Source organism: Euleptes europaea, chromosome 3, assembly GCF_029931775.1.
Source record: "Euleptes europaea isolate rEulEur1 chromosome 3, rEulEur1.hap1, whole genome shotgun sequence".
NCBI lineage: Eukaryota > Metazoa > Chordata > Lepidosauria > Squamata > Sphaerodactylidae > Euleptes > Euleptes europaea.
In genome coordinates, this window is record NC_079314.1 from 103,762,210 (window position 1) to 103,784,235 (window position 22,026).

The 22,026-nt window shown below is 42.9% G+C and overlaps 1 protein-coding gene across 5 annotated transcripts in view; it reads left to right on the plus strand.

The window, feature by feature from the left end:
• Positions 1 to 22,026, plus strand: part of DENND5B (DENN domain containing 5B) — a 145,743-nt gene that overhangs the window by 72,660 nt on the left and 51,057 nt on the right. For 3 of the 5 annotated variants that reach the window (XM_056846143.1, XM_056846146.1, XM_056846142.1), the window contains 5 exons: positions 288 to 397; positions 6,653 to 7,319; positions 13,666 to 13,853; positions 18,114 to 18,650; positions 20,218 to 20,449. In XM_056846143.1, the coding sequence (XP_056702121.1) occupies positions 395 to 397; positions 6,653 to 7,319; positions 13,666 to 13,853; positions 18,114 to 18,650; positions 20,218 to 20,449 (1,627 nt within the window). In that variant the 5' untranslated portion in view covers positions 288 to 394. The remainder of the gene's footprint in view (positions 1 to 287; positions 398 to 6,652; positions 7,320 to 13,665; positions 13,854 to 18,113; positions 18,651 to 20,217; positions 20,450 to 22,026) is intronic. The other 2 variants (XM_056846144.1, XM_056846145.1) reach the window with 1 other exon arrangement.

Consider the following 22,026-nt stretch of genomic DNA (forward strand, 5'->3'; position numbering starts at 1 on the left):
TAATTATCTATATAGATATGTGTTGGTTTTAAGTTTATTTATATGTATGTTCAATTGTTGTTCACTTCCCTGAGCCAAACACTGTTGGGACAGGGTGGGATATAAATAAAATAAATAAATATTCATGTGCATATTCATTAGAGCTCCTTTAAAGGGAGTGGGGCTGCAAGTGAAAAGATCGGAGTATTTCCCCCCCCATTTCGTTTTCATCTCTCTGACCAGAACAGCCTTTGAACATTTTCTTGTCTTGTTAACAGTGGTTTTTTTTTTTTTTAAATTTGTTGTAGGAGAAAATTTTGACCAGAGTCCCTTAAGAAGAACATTCAAGTCCAAGGTCTTAGCACACTATCCCCAGAACATAGAATGGAACCCCTTCGATCAAGATGCGGTCAACATGGTATGTAGGAAAAACGCATTGGCGCACCAGATTAATCCCACCCCGACAAACTCTTGTGAGCTTTAGTTTCTTCCTCCCCTCTCTTCTCCCAGATGCACAGTACGAAACTTGGAAGGGATCGGTTGTCGACCTGAAATTCTGTGAATACGTCAACTATTTTTTTTTAATCCTAAAACAAAAGCTTGGTTATTGTCACACATCATAGTGTGATCACATCCATATTTGGTTGAAAGTAAGCCTTGTGAAGTTCATTTGAGCTAACTTCCCAAAAAGTGTATTTGGATTGCAGCTGAGGTGAAGTATTTATTTAAATTTGTAAGAAGAAAATCTTGTGACTTATTTTGCTGCCATCAGTTACCTTGTTGGCATTTAGGCTGTCTGAGAAAAGCAAAGAGCTGTTAATATTTCTTATTACATTGAACAAATTGTCTAGTTGATAAAGAGCTCTTTAAGCGTCTTTTTTTTTTAAAAAAACCCTCATCTTTCAGGTTGCATTTATTATCCACTGTTGGTAGTACATGCTGAAAGTGACTGTTTTTGATTGCTACTTTAAGCTGTCTGTGGCTCAAAAGTAATGTCAAGTACTTTTAAAGTTTGTTGTTATCCTCTTGTTTTAAATTTAGATTTCGTATGAGTATGTTCTTAGTGTTTTACTTTGCATGATTGACTTAGCAATACTTTAATACACATTTGTTGGTTTATATGTATAACTTTGTTTGTGAGAAACTGTCTTAATTATTCAGTGATTGTGTTTGTTTTTGTCTTATCTGGAAAATATGTAATAAAATACTTTAAACAAATCAGTTACAGGTTGGGGGGGAGTAACTAAATATCAATGCCATGACATCAGTGAAAAATGTTGCTATTGTATACCATGGAAAATGTCAACCGCTGGTTGGATAGAAGTATCCTGAAACCTCTGGATTTTGTTTTGCAAATGAATGCACAAACTGCTAAACAAAAAAAAGCCCAAACGTCTGTATTCATCCATGTTACAGACATTTTCGGTTAATGGTGTCAGGATGATTTGTGATGGTGGTAATGATTGCCATCACTCTGTGATGATTTTGTATGTGTATGACATTGATTGTGGGTGTTAATCTGTTTCATATGTTTATGTCAGCCTCCTTGGGGCCTTTCTAGTTGAATGGGAAAGGTGGGTTAGAACATTTTACTAAAAAAAATTATAACCTAAGTTTTGGCTGGTTAGTTCAAATCAGTATCTGCTCTTCAGCCTTTTCTCCACATCAGAGGAAGAAAGTTAGCATTACTGGGTTGCCCAATACTGCAACCTCCTACCCCATGCTCCGGCACACTGCTACAACATCACTTCCAGGTGGAAGGTTCAGCACAGCACAATCAAAGCTCTAGGAATTTCTGGAAACTCTATGATATTTACCACAGAGATTGGGGGGGGGAATCCTACACCATCACTGACATCACTTCTACCTACTCAGCAGGAAGTGATGACATGGTGTTTATGACACTGCCCCTCCCCAAGCTCTGCCCCAAATTGCTTCCAGGGTTAGCGAGCTGAGGGTTACCAACCCTAAGGTAGGTCATCACCAGTGCTTATGCTATCAAGTCTTATTACTGTTCCCCTTCCTCCTACATTGCTTTTGACCACAGTCTTCTTAAATTTGCTCTTCCTAAGCGCCTCCACTTTCCTGCCTCCTCCTTTCCTTAGGGTGTGCTATAGTGTTGCTTTTAAGTGTTCTTGCTGTGTTTATAGCATTTTATGATAGTATTTAACTAGCTTTGAGAGCATAATTAGAAGTGGTGCGTGGGTTGTTAAATAGTGAATCTTCTCAAGGCAGTCGGTTCAGTAAAGTTGGAAAGGCAAAAGATCTTGCTGAGGGACGGAGTCCTCATTTGAGGAAAAGAAGGCATAGGTGAGAATAGCTGATGCGCAGACTGGAGTTGGTGTGCAGGCCTATGTGCCTTCCCTAACAGGATAAGAGCCATTTAACCAGCAGAAGCTGGAGATCCTTCTGCATGCAGTGCCCACTCCATGGCATTAAGTCACCACCCCCAATCACTGTCAGGCTTCACCACTGCAAAATCATTTCATGCTGTATAAACTGGAATATGTTGATAATTCTCAGAGTAAACCATTAAACATCAACCCTAAAAACCCATGTAACTGCAAACCTAGAAGCTCTGTTCCTGATAACTGACATAAAAAGATACAGTCTTTGTAGAACCAAGTCGGATACTCTTGCTTTAATGATACACATATTCACTTACAAGTTTGTATGAATGCATGAAATGCATTAAGAGAACTATAACGCCTCTTTCCCTCCCTATCCCAGTCATCTTTGCAAAACATTGTCATGGGAAATAGCCTTCCTTGAGAGAACATTTTTCTTCAAACATGAACCAGAGGCATTTGCTGGCCCTGTTGATAATGCATTTGTTTAATAAAATTTATAACACCAAAGCAGCTAACAAATTAAAACTTATATAATAAAAGTTGCAACTTAAAAACCATTAAAACCAACAAAAACAAATAATTAAAACAATTAAAAACCAGAACTAAAATACATATTAAAAACATAGTTCTGTCATTTGTCTGTTGGGGGGGGGGGGTCTGCTTTTGTTTAAGCAGAAGCGGGGGATCTTCCTTGGAGGAGGATGCACAGGTTCATTGAAGGTTAACCCATGGGAGCATTCTGTTGTTGTTGCATGCTAAAAAAAAAAATGCAAATGTGTTCCACAACACCGAGTTCATTGTGTGTCAGAATTCCACAGGTGCCTGCAGGCACCCCATCTGTAGCTTCAACCAAGTGACGTGTCGTATCCAGCCCTCGTAACAAATGAGTTCGACACCCCTGATATAGAAAGATTTTGAACCAATGAGTGGCTGCCATCCAAAACTGGCCTGTGCTGCAATTTGTTGATCGATGTCAACAAAGTCCATCAGTTGAATTACATCAAATCATGCTATTGATTATCTGAGTCACTTTGTTCGCCTGTGAATTAACTTTAAAAGGGACTTTAAGGACGTGGTATTGATGATTCATTGGTCTGACAGTACTAGACATTTTTACTTACTCTTCAGGTCAAATTCAGATTCTGGCGTTAATGGATGAGTTGCATTTGACATCTCATAAACATTCTAGTTTTACAGTGCAATCCTAAACAGAGTTAAACCTTTTAAGCCAATTAAAGTCACTGGGCTTGGAAGGGTGGGACTCTGATAGGATTGCTCTGTTTTTCACTGCCACCGATTCGTGCCTGTTAACCTTGGTGGGATGTTTTTGTTTGTTTTGTCTGTGTTGACTATGGGCGAAAACGCACGGTCGCTTTAGCCTCCTTTATTCCCTGTTTCAGCCAGGATTCATCCAGGAACAAATGCACGTTCGGCGAAACGCATGCGTTCGATTCTGGCGTTTTCGCCCACTGACGGCATTCTAGGTGGCTCGCTCAGCACATACAGTTAGTTACTGCCTTCATTGTTGTTATCAGGGCCCTGTGATGTAGAATTCCTTGTTTAGGTCCTTCTCAGAAATCTCTCCACACACACCCCTGCCCCAAAGAGTTATCGAAAATCAGCTCTGACACAACAGTAAAGGAGGCCAAAAATGAAGGCCTAAATTAGACAGATGGTAGCAAATTTATGTGTTTGGGGCTGACCTGAATTTAATAGTGTAAAAGGTAAAGTGGTGTGGAGAAGATTTTTTTTTTTTAATGCAGCCTTTTCTACTTACTCGGAAGTTGTTGCCAGTAGTGACAACAGGTAGTTCTAGTTCAGGGTAAAACCATAGAGTTTCTGGTTGTTCCTTGAGCTACCCTTTGTCAGGTCCAATACGAACTTTTAGTAAGTAGAAAAGGCTGTTTTTTAACAAATATTTATCCCACCACTGCTCAGACCAGCAGCAGTATGGTTGCCAGGTCCACCCTGGCCACTGGCGGCGGATCGGGGGAGGCATGGTTGTCAGATCCAGGTTGGGAAAGGCCTGGAGATTTGAAGTGGGAGCCTGGGGAGGACAGAGACCTCAGTGGGGTACAATTAGGTTTACCAGGTCCCTCCTCTGCTCCGGCGGGAGATTTTTCTGGTGGTTGCGAGATCGTGTGCACGTGCGCACGGCGGCACCGATGCGATCGAAGCTCTTCCGGTTTACACCCGGAGGTGCTGCATCGCAACGGGCCCTTTACCACTCAAACTGGGAGTTTGAGTGGTAAACGGACCCTTGCGATGCGGCGCTTCCGGGCAGGTGTGCGTGCATGCGTTGCACACTGACCCTCAGCTGGTTGGCGGGCAGCCAGGTGGATTGGCAGGGGTTTGCCCGCCACCGCCTGGCACTTGGCAACCCTAGGTACAATGCCATACAGTCTACCCTCCAAAACATCCATTTTCTCCAGGGGAACTGATTTCTGTAGTCTAGAGCAGGGCTTCTTAAACTTTTTCCACTCGCAACCCCTTTTTGCCTGAGAAATATTTACGTGAACCCGAGTATATAGGTACATAAAATAGGTATACAAGTCAAACATTTACTGATAATAAATCATAAAGAAATTTATTTTAAAACAATTCTTTGGTATACATAGAATTTTGCCATTTTTACCTTTTACTGTTACCAAATTTTTCACGACCCCCACATTCGGTTACGCAACCCCATATGGGGTCGCGACCCACATTTTAAAAAACTTTGGTCTAGAGATGAGCTGTACTTCTAGGGGGTCCCCAGGAGGCGGGATACCTAGAGGCTGGTATCCCTAAGCAGCAGGCAACAGGATCTGGGGGTGGGGGATCCCCTGTCTCCACTGGCAGTCCTATGATAGGGGCAGATATTTTGTTATAATGCAGTATATAAAATCTAAAAACAAACAGCAGATCTGGGTTTAGATGTACAGCTTTACTGCCCACCCTCAAATCTACTTGGAGAGCCACTATGGAGAGTGTCAAATCAGGGGCCTGAGACACCAGGGTTAAAATTCCTGTTCAGGCATGAAACTCCCTGTTGGCTCTGAGGCCCAAGCGACATACACAGCCGATCACATGGTGAACCAATGGCTGTCTTTATTGCCTCAGGCTTCAAGCTTGGGGAGATTGCATAACAGAATGCTCTTGCAAATAAAATAAAATCCTTGCCCAGATTTGTCACTGTGGTGTTGTTGGGTTTCGTTCCTCAAACCCTATGTGATGAAGCACTTTAGAAACTGAGTGGGCTTTCAAAAGTGGTATGTTGGATGGGTGGAGGTAGGTCTTCTGTTAGAAGGAGAAGAGGAAGAAGAGTTGGTTTTTATATGCCGACTTTTTGTTTTGCCCATCCCATCAAAATAAGTTTATTTGTAGTTTGTATATAGTCACTGCTATTAAGTGTCTTGAGGACCCTTGTTTCTACCAATGGTAATTGGCCAACTTGATTGAGCTTTCTCTTGCTGAAGAGCAGATCTTTACTGGTGAATTTCCTTTCTTTTTAATTGTGCATAATCCATAATAATTGCTAAGGAAATGAAATTTTTGTTAGCTTCCTTAAAATAATCCAAATGTGTGAAGTTTTAAATAAACGTATGAACAATTGTAAGATTACAGCACATGGCTATTTGCTAAGTCATTCCGTTGGCTTTGTAAAAATTCAGTGTCCTTTAAAGCTTGAGGTCAGTAACCTCACTTTTAAGAGTGCAGATTTTAATTAAATGATTTAAGCAGATGGCCGCTCCATCCCCTTTTCTTGTTGATTATCACCACAAGCACAGTCATTTTGGGTCATTTCCTGTGCAAACCTTGATGAAACAAATGAGAACTATACCAATGCTGTATGCTCTTGCACATTTCATTAGGGTTTGTACAAGAGAGACTCTAGCACAGGGGTCCCCAACATTTTAGAGCCTGTAGGCATGTTTGGGATTCTGACACAGGGTGGTGGGCACAACCGCAAAATTGGGGCCATGGGGTGTGGAGCCAACCACAAAATGGCCACCATGGGAGGTGGAACCACATAGACATGCACAGAGGAAGCCCAGGTGCGCAGAGCAAGAGGAGTAATTTTTAAAAATACACTGGGAACGAGTGAGAGAGAGTAAAACACTGTGGAGGCAAGCAACGTTATTTTAACCTGTACAGCCCATCAGCTCTTCAGTGGCCAATCAGAAGCTCTGCTGGGCAGAAGCCCCATTTGGCCCACCCCCTTTCTAAAAAAACACTTGGCAGGTGCCAGGAACGGTGCTGGTGGGCGCCATGTTGGGGAACTGTGCTGTATCAAATCGTATCGGCTACTGACATATGTGTTTTCCTCCTTTCTCCTGCAGTTATGTATGCCCAAAGGGCTATCCTTCAGGACTCAAACAGATAACAGAGATCCCCAGTTCCACTCATTCATTATCACCCGGGAAGATGGTTCTCGTACTTACGGATTTGTGCTCACCTTCTACGAGGAAGTCACAAGCAAGCAAATCTGCACGGCCATGCAGACGCTTTATCAGATGCACAACGCGGAGCAATGCAACAGCGTCTGCGCCTCATCGTCGTGTAGCATGGACTCTCTGGCGAGCAGTCTCGACGAAGGCGACTCCACGTCACTGGCGAAGATGCAGCACTACAACTCGTATGACATCAACAGGGACACGCTGTATGTCTCCAAGTCTATTTGCCTCATTGCTCCTCTGCCCTTCATGCAAGCCTGCAAGAAATTCCTCGTCCAGCTTTACAAGGCAGTCACTTCTCAGCAACCTCCACCTTTGCCCCTGGAGAGCTACATCCATAACATTCTTTATGAAGTGCCCCTGCCACCCCCAGGAAGGTCACTAAAATTCTACGGGGTGTATGAACCTATTGTTTGCCAGAGACCTGGGCCTAATGAACTCCCGTTGTCCGACTACCCTCTCCGGGAGGTTTTTGAATTGCTGGGCTTGGAGAACCTCATCCAGGTTTTTACGTGTGTTCTCCTAGAAATGCAGATCCTACTTTATTCTCAAGGTAAGCGGAGTGCTGCTTATATATCTGTTGACTGCCCTGCTAAAATACTGGTATATTGTTAACAAACAATACATGTTGACCCAGCAACTTTGTGCAAAAGTGTATAAGTTGTACATTAACCCTGCTATATATATAAAAAATATTTTTTAACACACATGAAACAGATTTTAGGGTCTTCCAATATGACTTTTAAAAAAGCAATCACCTGAGTTTTTAAAGCGGCTTCTATATCTCAATTCCTGTGCTGTGCCTTGAAGTTTTTCTTTTTTCCATTAAACTATATTTAAAATATTAGTTTTTCTCATTACTAAGAAGAGTATGGTCAGTTTATTTTTGGTATTCTCAACAGGTTTTCAAAGACTAATCCTGTTCTGAGGATCACTTCCTGAGGAGCAGTAACAAAATGCTATTGGTCTGGCACAAAATTGCTGCTAGAGACGGACGAATTAAATTGCTAGTTGTGCAGAAATGGGGAAAGCGGTTTTGCGTGCATCCGTGCGAGCAATTTAAACAAGAATTTGGGTCCCCCTTCCTTTGCAAATCCTCCTCAGTTCATGATCATTTTTACCTAAACATACATTTAAAGGTCTGGATAGTTGGATTTAAAAGACTTCTTCAAAGTTTTGAATACCTCAGGGACTTCGTGTATTATGTTTTTGATCCTTTGATAGCAGAGGTAGAGAAGCATCATAGATTTCCATCAGTGAAGGCCCCCATCTTTGCAGGAGGCTGATTCATAATGAAATTGAGCCCCTTCCCATTTCCCAGAGATAGGAGGGGAAGGGAGTGTTGTTCTGAATCTCTTTCATAACACCTAAGACCAGCCTTGTTCTGTAAAGAACAGGGGCTCCATGGAAACAAGAAACCCTGTTCAGTTCTGCACCACCCTCATATTGTAGTCATCAGAGCATCACTGTCCCCTCCCACAGCAGTGGTGCCAAGAAGCAACAACGGCACCTCTTCTCCTCATGCTCAGGAGGACATTGCTGTAGTCAGCTAGTATGGTTCATGCCTTCAGTGTGGTTGGTAGGTTGCTTCTGAGTCGTGTATAGAAACCTTTTTAGTGGTGTGTGTGTATTTGGTTCGTGTTTATCAGCAGCTATAGGCAATAGAGCACATTGAAGAAGGAGAGAGCCAGTGTGGTGTAGTGGTTAAGAATGGTGGTTTGGAGTGGTGGACTCTGATCTGGAGAACCGGGTTTGATTCCCCACTCTTCCACATGAGCGTCAGAGGCTAATCTGGTGCACTGGATTTGTTTCCCCACTTCTACATACAAAGCCAGCTGGGTGGCCTTGGGCCAGTTACAGTTCTGTTAGAGCTCTCTCAGCCCCACCTACCTCACAGGGTGTATGTTGTGGGGAGGGGAAGGGAAGGTAATTGTAAGCCGGTTTGAGTCCCCCTTAAGTGGAAGAGAAAGTTGGCATATAAAAACCAACTCTTCTTCTTCTTCTAACTGTAGCACAAGGCCTAACAGGATTGGATTTAGAGTTGGGTGGAGAGCTGCTGGAGGATCATTCCATAAGCAGCCAATTGGTAGCCAGGATGTGATCTGAGAAGCCTATTCAGTTTTGATCTAGAATGAATGAGGTAGGTTTGAGGGGTAACAACACCCTGGGAGAAGACTAGTTAGCCATATTAAGGGTAGAGTCTAGAGGCTGTCCAAGCATGACCTGGAAGCATACGATAAATCAGGAATGACTGGGGGGTGGAGCTATGCTCAGACCTGGGAGAAAAACTCAGACCCTCCTTCCTCCTGTCTGCCGTCTTGAACGGCTACCAAGGTGCCAGTGCACAGACAGAGATTCCTTTTTGAATCCCAGTTGAACTAATTATAATCAACTTCTTTTTTGTGCTGTGCTCCATACTGGAGTTCATGCATCTCTCCAGCAATGAGCTCACAGACCTAAGTGTGTGAAAGTCATTGGTCTGAATTTTTTGGAAGAGAGCAGAAGCAGAGAAGTGGAAGTACTGGTTATATGGACATGAAATCTCTACAGCTAATAAATATTTGAATCAATATAAGAACATAAGAAAGGCCCTGCTGGATCAGACCAAGGCCCATCAAGTCCAGCAGTCTGCTCACACAGTGGCCAACCAGGTGCCTCTAGGAAGCTCACAAACAAGACGACTGCAGCAGCACCATCCTGCCTTTGTTCCACCGCGCCCAAAATAATAGGCATGCTCCTCTGATACTAGAGAGAACAGGTATGCAGCATGACTAGTATCCATTCTAACTAATAGCCATGAATACCCCTTTCCTCCATGAATATGTCCACTCCCCTCTTAAAGCCCTCTTAAAGCCTCATATACCTCATATAATCAATGCGACACGTAACAAATGTAGGACAAGAACTTGGTTCTGTACCTTCTGCTACTTCACATGTCATAATTCCTTGTCATGAGACTGCTAGCAGTGGGTAAACAGTAGAAATCAAACTTTTGCAGAAGGATTAGGATGGATCTAACCATCTTCCAAGGAGCCTTCCTCTAGCCTAAGGAGTCTGCTTTAGACAAAAAGCCACAGGCTGGAGGAAGCCTTCAGATTTTACTTAGTGGAATGGTAGTAGGATAAGGGAAGATCTACCCCACTGTCTATTGGTTTTACAATGTGTGTAGATTAGAACATCCAGAATTGTGACACATTTTCCCCACCATGCCCATGACTTTACAAATAGCTCTATTGGTGCTGGGCTTCTTTTGGAAGAAAAGTTGCTGTGAACAAGAAAATGGAAACGGAGAACCTGTGAGAAAAATGAGGCAACAGGGATAGGTAGGCTAAGGAAAAGAAGAGCTTGAAAGTCAGGAGGCCATTTTGAAATAGCAAGTCATCATCTTTAGTCCCTCAATTAATTGTTGCCATATCCTTTCATAGGCCCTTGACAGCTTATGCTGTAAGGAGTCAATGTTGTGATGATGGTCTAGGATACGTTCTTTGCAGATCTTTATGGTAGGGTCATGGCAGGGTTTCTAGTGCTGAATATGGCCTTTATTGCACAGATTGCAAGATGATGCATAAGTGCTGCATCCCCTTTGTTGCATTTTCAGCAGCCAATACCTGGTTTGGATATTATATCATGTTCTGCTTTCTTTTAATCAGATCTCCACCCCTTTCCCATATTGCCGTGGTAGCCGTGGGCTTCTACAGAAGTTGCCTATGGCCTCAGGGCTGCTTTAAATCCTAAAACCAATGTGTGTATGAGTGTGTGATAGTGATTGTGAGCTTGTGAGAAATTATAGTCCTTTCTCTTGGTAGTGTGGAAAAGACTGTTGTTTACATTATTAATGCTCGTCTCTCAAATGGTTGAGATAATGAAATTGCCTCTTTGTCCTTATTAACAGTATTTTTTCCTGCAGGCAATTGCCCTGCTCTGCAAGCATCTTTGTATTCATAATCAGAGAGAATTACCCGCTCCTTAGGCAATTTTTAAAAAAATCCTGGATGAATACAGATCAAACTGATTTTTTATGCTAAATGCTTCGCAATAGACTCTGCCATAGATAAGCCATAAAAATGTGTAATATACTTGAAATGGCTCCGGTTTTTATTATTCTCATTAACTCTCTACTACTGGAGAGGTAATGGAAAGCAATACACTTTGTGAAACACAGTATGAAAATTGTGTGTGTGTGTGTGCGTGCGTGCATGCTGGAATGGATTTGACCCATATTTTCCAAGCTAATACTTCAGAGGCAATTCCTGAATGGTTTACAGTGGTGGTTTCCCACTAAACTGAGATTATTAGTATCATTTTTATTATTTTATTAGATTTTTATCCCACTCTCTTCCTAGCCAACGCCGAGCTCAGAGCGACTGAAGACCCCTATAAAGCCCTTGAGACATTGCTTCTCCTTCCATATGGCAGATAGGAGGAGCGCTCTTACTAAATATTCCAGTTCCTCTTTTGAAATGGGGGTATGGGTAGGGTTGCCAGGTCCGAGTTGGGAAATACCTGGAAATTTTTGGGACAAGAGCCTGAGGAGGCCGGGGTTTGGGAAGGGGAGGGACTTCAATGCCATAGACTCCAATTGCCAAAGTGGCCATTTTCTCCAGGTGAACTGATCTCTATCAGCTGGAGATCAGTTGTAATAGTGGGAGATCTCCAGCTAGTACCTGGAGGTTGGAAAACCCAAGGCAGGAGCCCCGTACTTTGGAAGTCAGACTCCTGATTTCCTTTGGGAAATGGCCCTTGACCCTCCTGTTTAAACTGACATGTATTTGTTTGTATGTGCACTATATAGATATTTATTTATTATTTATTTGTTTATTTCATTTATACCTTGCCTTTCTCCCCAATGGGGACCCAAAGCAGCTTACATCATTCTCTCTTCTTCACTATATCCTCACAACAACAATGCTGTAAGGTGGGTTAGGAGTGTGTGACTGGCCCAGGGGCACCCAACAGGCTCCCATGGCCAAGTGGGTCTCCCTGATCCTACTCTTGACACCCTTAACCACTACCACGCTCTGGCTGTTGGTGAGTGAGCCCCTAGCCTGTAGAGATCAACTGTTCAACAGTTTACTGCCAATACTGATAACTACTCTACCTTTTGTAAAATAATAACAATAATCACTGCCAAAACTACTGTGTCACCTGTGGCTACTTGCAATCCCAAGGCACACCATTTTCAGAGTTTTATTTTTAATGGTGAAAATCTATATATTCACTTTCTCTTCCCCCTCCAATAGCCCTCAAAGTTTCTTCTTTAGGCTGCAGAATGAGACAATTTGAGTCAGCTTTTATGGTGTCTGCCTCATGCAGATGGTGGAGTTCTTGAGCATGGCAACTGTCTCACTAACCAATTCTTAGACATACTGTGACCTCTGAACGAAGCCACCACCACTTCCTAAGACCTTTGTCATCTTCAGAATCCCATCCTGAACTGCAGCCAAGGTCTGAGAAATATGGAGGAACTCAGCAAAGAAACATGGGCATTCCCCCCCCCCGATTGTTCTGAGGTCTTTATATATGAATTGAAGCCACTCTTTGTCTTCAGCTGGTATCCCTTGCTTATCTTAATTACCTGTCAAGCCAGGACTCTGTCCACCCTAGAGTTGGCAGGTCACGGATGGGGGAGAACCTGCCAGCAAAAAACGCTGCCAACACATGGACATACGTTGCTGGCGAAGAGCTCTACGCCTCAGTTTCCTGCTGGTAAATCCCCCCACCAGCCGGCTGAATGGCACTGAGGGGAGGGGTCCCAAAGTGGGGGATTCCCCTGTCCCCAGATGGGCTCTGGTAACCCTAGTCTATCCTGCTGTTCTTGAGTGACATAAAAGTGCATACCACTGTGCCCTGTGTATATGTGGGAGAGGGCTTTCAGTACTTAAAAAGGCGTGTGGAGGGGAACCAGATCACCTGTCCCCACTGTGCCACGTGATTGAGCCCTCGCAGAATTTTTAAAAGGCCAAATTATTCTCTAAAATAGTGTTGAAGGCCACAGATCAGACATGTATCCTCTGTAGTGTCTAGTTTGGCTTTCAGAAAGGAAAGGTGTCTTTTGCTTTCTTCTGCCTTGAGCAGATGCTTAGCGGGAAGTTTTTAACGGTCGATAAAACCAGGAGGCAAGCCAGGAGTGTCAGGTCCTATCTCATACAGCTGTCTTAAAATTGGAAAGCCCGTCTTTGAATGTTTAACGATCCTTTATATGTAAGATATTATGGTTAACCAAACTGAGATTGCCATCTTTTGACGATGTCTGAAGCTATTGCAAAAAATGAAATTGTGTCATCAGTGCTGTAGTACAAGCATCCTTATCTTGCTGGAAGCAAATATAGTACACAGTAATAAAACGATGACAGGGTAGCAGGGAATTCGAGTGGAGTATGGGCATGAGAGCTGTGTTAAAAATAAGTGCTCACTTTATGTTTGCATAGCTGATTTTCATTCTGTCCTAAGATGATTTTACAGGCTGGCGTAGAGTCGGGAACTTGCTGCTGCACCAACCTAATGAGCAATTAGGAGCAAACAAAAAAATGTTCTAAAAAGGCTTTGACAGCCATTCTTCCCCTGTTCACTCCTTTCTGCATATCTCCATTCCTCTGGCAGTTCAGCAAAGCCTTGTACATAACTCTGCACGGGTGTTCCCTGTGTTTATCTTAAATTTGCTTTTTGAATTTTATATCCTAGCGGAATGTGTCTACTAGTTAAATTTTCATAGCTTTATTTGCGCAGTAGTGCTGGAATTAATATTTTAATACATTTTAAACCGGCAGTGAAAACCACGCTGCGCATTAAATCAGGCTGATGAATAACTATAAAAAGTGTCCTGTGGGTTTTGGGATTGCTCTGCTTTTGCCATCTGCCTGATGCTGAAATGTTTGTGGGTTTTGTTTTTTTTAATGCAGACTACCAGCGTCTGATGACGGTTGCAGAAGGGATCACCACGCTGCTGTTCCCGTTTCAGTGGCAACACGTCTACGTCCCCATCCTCCCTGCTTCCCTCTTGCATTTCCTTGATGCTCCTGTACCTTATTTGATGGGTCTGCAGTCCAAGGAAGGAACAGACCGTTCCAAACTGGAACTTCCCCAAGAGGTGAATTGACCTCATAGAGTTTTCAAGGCAGGAGATGCTTAGAGATGGTTTGTCATTGCCTTTGCGCCAATCAGATCTCTGAAGGATTGTTCTAAGGACTCTCTTATTCCTTTTGCAGAGTTATAACCCACCATCTTGGAGCATTTATGTCACAAGACATTCCACCCATCTTTAAGTCAAGCCCTCTATTTTACGACAGAATAAAGTGATTGACATTGCAGTCCTAAGCAGAGTTGCATCCTTCTTAGTCCATTGAAATCATTGAGGTTAGAAGGATGCAATACTGCTTAGGACTGTACTGTTAGACTTAACCTGTTTTCACATGGCTGAAGTATCAGTGCATTTTCCTCAATGGTGAATTATTGTACCATTATGAAGCATGCTATTATGTGGGAATGGGTTTGCATTTGGCAATCAAGCTGTTATCCAGTGGAAAATCTGGGGTGGGAATAAATGATACTGAGACCCACTCAGAGTTGCAAACCCATTGCCTTGGTATGATTTACTAAGGACAATACACATCTAAAATCAACATTTTTTAATTTTACAATTCAGGAGGTTGTATGTATGTGTTGCAGTCCTAGTAGGGAGGCCTGTGTTTACAAATTTCCCCGAGCCTAAGGAAGTAATGCTATGGCCATGGTTATTAGTGAGATTTTATTTATAATGTATATCTTCTGCACTCTGATCTTATGTTAGTCATATACTTAAGGAGACAGGCTGTGGCTCAGTGGAAGAGCTCCTGCTTTGCATGCAGAAGGTCCCCAGTTCAGTCCTCAGCATCTCCAACTAAAAGTACCAGGCAGTAAGTGATGTGAAAGACCTCTGCTTGAGATATTGGAGAGCTGCTGCTGGTCTGAGTAGACAATTCTGACCTTGATGGACAAAGGGTATAAGGCAGCTTCACGTGCATATTATTTTGGGGAGGGGGCATGGCTCAGTGGTAGAGCATCTGCTTAGCGTGCGGAAGGTCCCAGGATCAATTCCCCACATCTTCAGTTAAAGGGACTAGGCAGGTAGGTGATGTGAAAGACCTCTCTGCCTGAGACCCTGGAGAGCCGCTGCTAGTCTGAGTAGACAATACTGACTTTGATGGACCAAAGGTCCGATTCAGTATAAGGCAGTTTCATGTGTTCATGCTTCCTGTTTTCATGTCCAAGACTGATTTGGAGGGGGTGGATTATTTGGTTTTTAAGCTGATGATCACAGTAAACAAAATTAAATATATTGGAAGAATTGGTAATATCACTTGTGCAGTTTAGTTCTATCTTTTTAGTTATTACTGGCTCTCTTTTTTTTACAAGATTGCAATTATTAATTTTGTTCCTGTTGCTCTTACATTACAAAAATGACATTGAAAATAATAGCAAATGGACAAAGACTGAACTGTAATGAAATGTTTGAAAATGAGGTTTCTACAGAGTGCAAAACTAGTTGTTCCTTTAGCACATGATATCTAGCCAATTGTATTTCAGTTCTGCGTTCCTTCTATTGTTGAGGCTGAGGGCCAAGTTCCTATCTGTTGGAGCTAAATATAAACCATTTGTGGTCTTGAGATAAAATTCTAATAATTACACCTCATGGTGTTAAGAGTTCTAACTGTTATTAGTGTTTATCATTTGCGTGCATTTTGAAGAAGAAAATGGGAGCCTCTGAGAATTTTCTGGCTTCAAATCTCATTTTCAGACTTAAAAAAAGAAAATCTGGACTGGTATGCAAAGCCTCATATTAAAAAGCCTTTGAAATTAAATACTGGTAAGAGGATAATTCTCTGAGTCAAGAATACAGAAAGAATTATGGAACTGCAGACTGCTTAATCGTTGCATGTATAAATAGATTGCTAATGGACAACCCCTCTCCATTAGTATGTGCAAATATAAATATGAAAACCATAAGAAATTATGTTTTTTTAAGCGCTCCTGGTTTTAAATTTGTGCAATAACTTCAATGTTGTGTTTGTAACCTTGCTTAATCTCCTGTTTTTAAAAAAAATACACATTTTTAAAAAGGAAAAAAAAATAATGTAGTTTGGAGATGACTTCAGATTACTACCTTTTTCTTCAGCTTGCCCTAGAGAAAGCAACCAAACGCTGGTACCAATTAAATATCAGTTCAAAGACTAACAAGAATGAGTTGTCGTTGCCCTTGTGAATATCTGGGTCTCCCGTTACGCTGTTTTGTCATGCTTGGTACATCTGAGGCCTCCGCTTCCCTCGGGGGAACCCAACTGGCTTTTTAAAACACTCTCCATTCAGCACAGCAAATACGCAAGCAATGAGTTCCAGACAGAAGCTTGAGTTGAGAAGAAAAATTAATCTAATCTGAGAAACCGCCATATTTCTGAAGGGCCAGGGGTCATTGTTCTATATAATAAATCTTTTGCTTTTCGCCCTCGAAAGGAAGATTCCACTTGGGCGGAGAAAACGCTATGTGCATGTTTTAGATGGCTAGCTCTGGCATTAAGTAGTTACCGCAGGTGGCAAAATTTCTGCGCCCTTAAACGAAATGAGCAACCTGCTGTTTGATTTACTGTTATATATTTTTTATTGTGGTGGGGGAGAATTTCCTGCCTCAAGCACAAAGATGTTCCGCCCTAGTGGTGTCCTGTTGCTGGAATCAGTGGAAAGATTCTTTTATTTTTGTTTTATGTCTTCACAAATATTTCTTTGTGAGCACATCTGTGCTCTTTCATGGCCTTGAATATCCGGTGTGTTTGGCAGTATAAGCACCCGTACGGTGTGAATTGCTGTATTTAAGATACATCTCAGCCACGCTGCGCGCTTGAGGAATTACATCACTCTATTATGAGGCAGTATGTGCTGTCTACCTTTCCAGCATATGGATAAAAATAAAGCTGTGTGCGGAGTTGTAAAAATTGAAAATCGGCATGATTGCGTATTCTCTGTAACAGCTCCTGTTTTTCTGTGGCTATTATAACAGCAGAGAGATCTATTCCAAAAGGATTTGTATACAGGGTTGTGTTGGGGACATTTTGCAATCAATACTATAATTATTTTTAAAAATAAGTATCTCAAAAGAATTCTGGTGAGGTAGGTTTAGCCTGAATTGCTGACTTGCACAAATGCATATACTGAGCTTGGGATTTTGGGGGAAATGTATTGGGAAAGAAATGGAGATACAGGAACGCCGCTGTCAGACAAAGTAAGTACTGAGTTAGGTGGACGAGCGGTCTGACCTGTTGTTACAAAGGTGGCTAAATGAGGGATTGGAACCTAGGGGTTTACGCCTCTTTATTGCATAGTACAAAGCCACTATCAGGTTGTAGGTAAAGTGTGCTGTTGAGTAACAACTGATTCATGGCAACCTCATGAAGTTCCACCTCATGGGGTTTTCAAGGCAAGAGATGAGAAGAGGTGGGAGCACAGCAGCCCCAGTTTTCCTTGGTGGCCTCCCTTCCAAATACTGTCACTGCTTATCTTGCAAGATCTGATGAGTTAGGCTAGTTTGGGCTATTAGGGCTGCTCACTATTACAGCTAATTCCTGAGCTTTGCAGTGGCCAGGGACGGCGTAGCCGTGCCGACTCCAAAGCAGTTTCCTGGCCGCCGAAAGGCTAAAAAAAACCTTTTAAAATCTTTTTTTGGGGAAATGGGGTATTTTCCCCATTGAAAACAGCAAGGCTGCACCAGGAAAAACCTGCCGCAGCAGTGCTATTGGCGGAGGGGGCTGGAGGGGCTTAGGGAGCTGACTCCGGGAACGCCCACACACACACACACCGGCACCACGTTTCTCTTGTTTGGCTCTGTGGCGCCTAGGTGCTGATGGAACTGCTCGCGCCACCATCATAAGTGCCTCTTATCACAGAATAAGAGAGCACTTATGCTGGTGGAGGGGTCACACCACCTCCAAAGAACTTTCAGCCCATTTCTCAGGAATTTGCTGTAAGGACTATAAGATGTTGATTGTGAGTGAGTGAGTGAGTGTGTGTGTGCGTGTGTGTGTGTGTGTAAAGTGCTGTCAAGTCACAGCCGACTTATGGCGACCCCTTTTGGGGTTTTCATGGCAAGAGACTAACAGAGGTGGTTTGCCAGTGCCTTCCTCTGCACAGCAACCCTGGTATTCCTTGGTGGTCTCCCATCCAAATACTAACCAGGGCTGACCCTGCTTAGCTTCTGAGATCTTACGAGATCAGGCTAGCCTGGGCCATCCAGGTCAGGGCAAGATGTTGATTATTTTTATGTATTATTATATAATTGGTTTATTATGTTGATTATTATATATTTGGCTTATTTTTCCCCCAGGCTAACCTCTGCTTTGTGGATATCGATAACCATTTCATCGAGCTACCCGAGGAACTTCCTCAGTTTCCCAACAAGCTGGATTTCATCCAGGAAATCTCGGACGTTCTCCTTCAGTTCGGGGTCCCCCTGGAGGCTACCCTCCATTCTAGCGAGAGTGCCACTAAGCTGAAGAACCTTGTCCTGAACGAGTTGGCCAATGATAAAAAGAACGGGAACATCCCCAGCAACACCATCAACATGTATGAGCTGCTGAAAGGCAACGAAACCATCGCCCGCCTCCAGGCTTTGGCAAAGAGGACAGGAGTGGCAGTAGATAAAATGAGCATTACCGCTCCTCTGGCAGAGAAGGAAAGAGATGTGAAGCTTCAGTGTGAAGAAGGGGAGCTAAGGGACTATAAACTGAATGTACAACTTCGGGAGGTCTTCGCTAATCGCTTCACGCAGATGTTTTCCGATTACGAGGCCTTTGTCATTCAAGCAGCACAGGACCGGGAGTCATGGCTGACAAACAGGGAACAGATGCAAAATTTTGACAAAGTAAAAGCAGCCAGATCTTTCTCTTCTAAGCTAATTTAATCTGTCTACAGTTTACAATCCCCCTAGAACAGTGGGTAGAGCACATGCCTTGCATGAACAAAGTCTGGAGTTCGCTCCTTGTATCTTCAAAGGATTTCAGGTAGTAGAGTAGGGATGCCAGCTCCGGGTTGGGAAATACCTGGGGATTTTGGGGCAGAACCTGAGGAAGGTGGGGTTTGGGGAGGGGAGGGACTCCAGTTTCCAAAGCAGCCATTTTCTCCAGGTGAACTGATCTCTATCGGCTGGAGATCAGTTGTAATAGCAGGAGATATCCAGCTTGTACCTGGAGGTTGGCAACCCTATAGTAGAGTGTTGGGGAGCAAGAACTCTTATCTGAAGCCTGGGAAAACTGCTGTCAGAGAATACTGCATTTGATACACCAATGCTCTTACTTTGGTATCGCACAACTTTACAAGTACAATTACCATAGTCAGGTCCCCCTCCCCCAATCACAAGAATGTAATATTTTTGAATGGGTTTTGATACTAATGTACAGTGGGTATAAATCATAGCAGTCCTATTTAGATGTGCTGTCGATTTATTTATTACCTTCTCGGGTAATTTTAAGTTTTGCCCCCCTCTAGAAGACAGTCAAATTACAAATTAGGCTACAAGTAAAATATTGATAGAGAATCAATCTGAATCAAATTAATTAAAAACAAATTTAATGTGATGGATTCCCTCCCCCCATTAAAATATGGACTTATTGTGAGGCTTTTTATTGCTCATAGCATCTTAAGAACAATATATTGGGTTTCTGTCAGGAGATATATTGTCTAAAGCCTTCAGTTGTTCAGGAAATGTTTTTATGCTAGTCTTGTGATCGGGTCCAGCCTATCCTGAGAGACTTGCAGTACAATCCTTTGCCGATTTACTCCAGTCTAAACCTACTGAAATCGATGGACTAAGACTGTACTAAATTTGCATAGGATTCACTGCTGTGAAGGGATAGCCATCCGCAAGCCATGATGCCCTGTGAGTGTACTAAAAGTTAATGGGTTGGATCCTCTTTTCTGCTAATGGTAGCCCCTTCCTGTGTTGAATGGAGCGGGGGAGTTTTCTACCCAGTGCCACTACCAGAGCAAATCTGCAGGATTCAGTCCCATGAAAGGTAGCAAACTGAGACTCTGAAATGGTCCGATAGTTTTGATTGCAGAACTTTGTCCACTTCCCCTATTCTTTTCTTTTTACAAACACAATTTGCTGTTGAACCGTTCATATTGCCTAGGATATAATAATTATAGTTTTGCTCCATCAAGTCACAATCGACTCATGGTGACCCTGTGAAGTACTGCCTCATGGAGTTTTCAAGCTTAAGGGGTGGTGGTTTGCCATTGCCATCCTCTGCATAGCACCCCTTTGTCTCCCATCCAAGTAGTAGCTGTGTCTGATTCTGCTTAGTTTCCAATCTCAGTTGAGATAAGGCTATTCAGGCTGCTAGCGTAGACTAACGGCTGAAATACAACACATAGTGTGTTATTGCGCTAACTGTTTCTTTTGGGTTTCCCTTCCCTTTCCCCCTCTCCAGGCTTCCTTCCTTTCTGACCAGTCTGAGCCTTACCTTCCATTCCTCTCTCACTTCATCGAAACCCAAATGTTTGCAACATTTATCGACAATAAAATTATGTCCCAGTGGGAAGAGAAAGATCCCTTTCTACGAGTGTTCGATTCTCGGATTGATAAGATGAGGCTGTATAACGTCAGGGCTCCTGCCTTAAGAATGTCTGCATATCAGAAGTGTGGCACTTTAAAAGAAGCAGGTATGGACAAATCTAACAGTTTTCATTGAGAAAATAACAATGGAGAGAATCAGGTGCTCATAATTCCTCATCACTTCTGTCTTCTTTTTGAATATTTATGTGAATCTAAATCTTGCTTCTCAATTTGACATAAGGCAGCATTGTATCCTAATAAAATGTAAATCCACATTTAAGCATCTGCAGATGGGGCCATGTTGACTATTATTTCAAGTACATAGGATGTCTAAAAATGGGTTTTCATTTGTTTTTTTTTGCCCATTGCTTGCATTTCAGAAATAGAATACTGGAATGTTTTTATTAATTTGCAGCCAAAACCATTTCAATTTTCAGGTCGGCTTTCCCTCCTAAGATTAACGTTGGTTGATATTGTGGCGCCGGAACCCCATGTTCTGTGTCATGAGAAGCAGCAGGCTGATCGTAGTATCCAATTTTCTTTGTTCTCTTAATCCACAAATTTGCATGGAACACCAGACTTTTGCTTGACTAATATCTCACACCTTCTCGTGTGTATCCTGCAATTGTGTGTAGAGGAACAGGGATAGAATATTGATCCACACGCCCTAATATTGATCACAGTCTACTTTTAAGCAGCTAGGTTTGAGTCCAGTAGCACCTTAGAGACCAACAAGATTTTTTTAGTATACGCCTTTGACAGTCAAAGATCTAGATTCACATGAAGCTGCCTTCTACTGAATCAGACCCTTGGTCCATCGAAGTCAGTATTGTCTACTCAGAACAGCAGCGGCTCTCCAGGGTCTCAGGCAGAGAGAGGTCTTTCACATCCCCTGCTTGAAGAAGAGTTGGTTTTTATATGCCAACTTTCTCTACCACTTAAGGAAGAATCAAACTGGCTTACAATCACCCTCCCTTCTCCTCCCCACAACAGACACCATGTGAGGTAGGTGGGGCTGAGAGAGTGTGACTAGCCCAATGTCAACCAGTTGGCTTTGTGTGTAGGAGTGGGGAAACAAACCCAGTTCACCGGATTAGCGTCCGCCGCTCATGTGGAGGAGTGGGGAATCAAACCCGGTTCTCCAGATCAGAGTCCACCGCTCCAAACCACCACTCTTAACCACTACACCACGCTGGCTCTCTTGACTAGTTCCTTTAACTGGAGATGCCAGAGATTAAACCTGGGACCTTCTGCATGCCAAGCAGACGCTCTACCACTGAGCCACGGCTCCTCCCCATTCATCTGATATGAATCTAGCCGTTCTGTAGACCGACACAGCTACCCTCTGAAACTACTTTTTAAGCAGTAGCCTTCCCCCCTTCACCACCTTAACATTAACAGTCCCATTAAACACTCTGAAAGTACACAGTAACAATAGCATTCAGGACCAGACACTGGACTTCACAATGCTGGTGCACATCTTGTTGCCTTCAGTACTGTGTTGCCTTCCTCCAGCACCTCATCCCTTGCACAAATGCTGTTGTTGGTCAGGTGCTTTGGGGAAATAGGATTGCTATAAATGGGTTGTTTATAAAGTGGGGGAAGAGCAGCATTCTAAATGCTGTTCAAGTCCCCGCCCCCAAATCCACAGTGCCTCAGTGAGAAACAGCTGAAAGATGTATTT